General features: G+C 47.5%; 1 protein-coding gene across 1 annotated transcript; it reads left to right on the forward strand.

The window, feature by feature from the left end:
- Nucleotides 1-2,800: 2,800 nt before the first annotated feature.
- On the forward strand, nt 2,801-3,376 carry LOC109159882 (nucleolin). The gene has a single exon (XM_019307992.1). The coding sequence runs from the start codon at nt 2,801-2,803 to the stop codon at nt 3,374-3,376; it is 576 nt and encodes a 191-aa protein (XP_019163537.1).
- Nucleotides 3,377-3,689: the final 313 nt, after the last annotated feature.

Below are 3,689 nucleotides of genomic sequence, written 5' to 3' on the forward strand. Positions count from 1 at the left end.
GGCCGGCCGGTTTACGGGACGAAGAGCCGACCTCCTGCAAGCGCTTTACGGCGTTCGCCTCGCCGGCGTTGGCGTAATCTGTGACCCTCCGAAGGGCCTCCTCGTAACTGGTCGGGGGGTGTAGGATGAAATCCTGATACAAATGTCCCGCCCGGAGAGATATGTGAAGCATGTGGGTGGCGGTCGCATCGTCCATAGGCTCGACCTCCCCGACCGCTGCTTTCCATTTGATGAGGAAATCGGTCAAGCTTTCCCCTTCTAGCTGCTTGGCCTTCTCGAGATACATGTAGGACTTCCTCACCACTTTGGAAGTGATGAACTTCCTCACAAATTTGATCGCCCGGGTCTCAAATTTATCGATCGACCCCGGTGGCAGGGTACGAAACCACTCTACTGCCCGATCGGTGAGGGTCGAGTAAAAGGCTCTGCACATCACGGCGTCCGAAACGCCCTTCAGCATCATGTTGCTGAAAAAATCATTCACATGGGCCTCAGGATCTGCCCGCCCGTCGTAACTCTTCTCCCCAGAGACCTTTAAGTCAAGCGGGTAAGGCTGGGCCATTACCGCTGCTGTGAAAGGCGTCTGGTGCAGGGTCGATTGGTTGACCGGGGGTGTTGCGGGGTACGCATTCCTGAGCTGCGCAACTTCCGCCTGGAGGTTATACAGTAACCCTCGGGTTTCGTTGAGCTCGGCGGCCTGAGCGGCTTGGGCTGTATCCCGAGCGCGTCGCCGTCGGTGAGATCTCGACCCGCTATACCCGGATGAAGCCTCGTGGCTAGCTTCCTGCATTTGTACGTCTTCTTGCCCGCGGTTCGGGTCTTGGGGTCCCAAACGCTGGCGCATCTCCGGTCGAAGACGATCAAAAGCTACCGCTCGGGCAACTTCCTCAGGGTCCTCCGCTTGAACGGCCTGAGCTGGTGCCTCCATCGCATCAGCACCCCCCGACCCCAACCGCGAATGAGCCGAGCGTCGAGCCCGGGACGCGGACTGACGCTGCGGCTCTACTTGTGCGGTCGGTTGTACTGGAGGGGCGGCGGCTGGAGCAGTATAAGCAGACGCATATGGTGGATAACCAACCGGGGAAGTGTAGCACATCGGTTGGCCTGGCCAATACCCATACGGTGGAGGTGGGACCGGGTACGGATATTGGGCGGGATACATCATCGGCTGCTGCTGGTATGACAGACCGGGTGTTGGGAATCCCGGTTGTATGTAATTCACCGGCTGCTGGGCGACCGGGTATGCATTTGACGGATGTGGTGGTGAGAGGTTGAGGTTGAGGTCCATCGTCTGACCCTGCTGTTGGGTAGCATAGTGGTCGGAGGAGCTCCCCGGATCCGCCTGGTCGTCGGCAAAGTTGTTGTGTGCCCACGGATACATGTCGATATAGTGATCGGGTGCTCGTCAAGACGTTGGTTTTCTTGCACGGATCCCCACATACGGCGCCAAAATGATACTGCTAATTCTACGTAAGCAATATAAATAACACAAGACCAAATAAAGCAAGTAAAGTCTTTATTGATCAAGGTAGAGGCCCTAAGTACAATCTACTTGGTTGCTCTGAGTACCGACTGAGTGCGGTCGGGATTCTCTAACAACAACCTATCGATCGTCCAAAAGTCCCCTACACTGTAGCTACTGTGGGTATTTATAGCCGCCATGCCGGGGACAAGATTCCAGCCGTTCGGCATGTCCTCCACGTAGCCACCACGTGTCATCCTCCCGGGTGCCCTGCCTGTCGATGTAGAGAACCGCCACGTGTCTTTCGTCAGCTCTCTCGCCAAAGGGCTACCGCTCGGCAGTCGACACCGTCGCTCGGGCAATTCCCGGTCGGACCCCGACCGGGCTCTTCTCAAGGGGCCCGACCTGTTACCTGCAAAGACAAAGAGAAAAGGACCAAGGCTTCTCGGTCGTGGTGAAGCTATGTCGGTCGGGATATTCCCTACCATAGACGAAAAAAAAAATGGTAAGTGAATTGAAATATATGTTATGAAAGGTCACGGTGCAGCATGAACAATCCGATATAGTTTATGGTGCGGGATTGCACTTTTTTATTATTATTATTATTATTATTATTATTATTATTATTATTATTATTATTATTATTATTATTTTGAAATAAAAGAGCTAATTAGTAATCATACGATGAAAAGTTTACAATAAGATCGATGGAATGATAGAACATTTTTACAATCAGACATTGAAATAAATTTTCAATGCTAAAGAAAATTTAAATTTTTTTCAAGACTGAAGTTGAATTCGTTTGGAGAACCTGAAGCTTCTTTGATATTATTATTATTATTATGGAAAATTGCACTTTTATCTCTAAATTATAGGGTAATTGTAGAATTCGTCCTTGAGTGTTGGTCATGTTCACTTTTTGTCCCTAAGTTATCATTGACGTTGTACTTTTTGCTCTGAGTTATACTAAAATTGTAAATTTCGTCCCTAATGTTTTATTAGTAAATGAACAAAAGATGCAACGTGAATGATAACTTAGGGACAAAAAGTAAGTATGACCAACACTTAGAGACGAATTTTACAATTACCCTATAACTTAATAACGTCAAGTGTAATTTTCCATTATTATTATTCTTTTTCTTGCAATAATTTTTTAAAACAACTAATAAGTTTTTTAGAATGTAGTATCTGTTGTAACTAAATCAAGTAACAAATCAATAAGTCAAATGCAAAGTGAAGAGTGAAGGACTAGCATATGATTATATTGCTCTCTGTTTATCGTCTCAACTCTCAACGCATCATCTGGTGGAAGTTGAACAGGAAGGAGAGAGATCAGAGATGAGTTACAAGAAGAGCACAGAAAGCGGCGATGAGGTTGAAGAGCTGCTGCGAGCCGCCGAAGACGAAACCCTTCTGCGCCTCACCATCAACTCCCACACTGCTCGCGGTTCCTCCGCCCAATTCATCGACGCAGACCTCGATCGCCGCTTCCAAGCCCTAAAATCCCGACCGAGAACCTCTGCTGTTCCTAATAAGCCCCAGAAAAAGCCTGCTCCCACGGCATCATCCCGGCCTGATGATGTACAGGGCCCCAAAACGGTTAGCAATGGTGATTTAGATGGTGCGGATGATCTGTTTGCTAGATTCACTGCGCTCAAGAGCTCCCTCCCCTCTTATTCGTCTTCGTCGGGGAGTGTTAACGATCCGGGAAGGGCGAAATTGGAGAATGGCGAAGAAGAGGATGAGGATGATGAAGTTGAGAAGTTGATGAAGTGGGCGATTGATGCTGCCAGGCTTGATCCTTCTCCGCCTTCCGATACTGATGATGATGATGATGTTCGCGACGATAGCGATGACGAGGAGGACGAGGATGAGGACAGTGATGGGGCTAAAAGAAAGACAAAACGTAAATGATCATAAACTGTATGTCTATCTGTTTACATTGCACCATACTTCTATGTGAGATTACTTCAATTTTAGTACATATACTGCCTTCTTTGTGCATTTTCTTTCTCTCTCTCTATATATCATGAAGGTTTTGTATTTTTAACCTGCTTGTTATGTGGTGGAAGGGAATGAGTATTCATTTTCACTTGTTTGGGAAGCAGCAATCATGTATCTGTTGTGTTATTTGGGCATATCAGATAAGAAATGTAGTTAATTCACAACTTTAGAAACTTCCAAGAGCACAAATCAAAATGAAAAAAAGAAAAAAGAAAGGACATTT

The sequence above is a fragment of the Ipomoea nil genome, unplaced genomic scaffold (genome assembly GCF_001879475.1).
Source record: "Ipomoea nil cultivar Tokyo-kokei standard unplaced genomic scaffold, Asagao_1.1 scaffold2845, whole genome shotgun sequence".
In the NCBI taxonomy this organism is placed as follows: Eukaryota; Viridiplantae; Streptophyta; class Magnoliopsida; order Solanales; family Convolvulaceae; genus Ipomoea; species Ipomoea nil.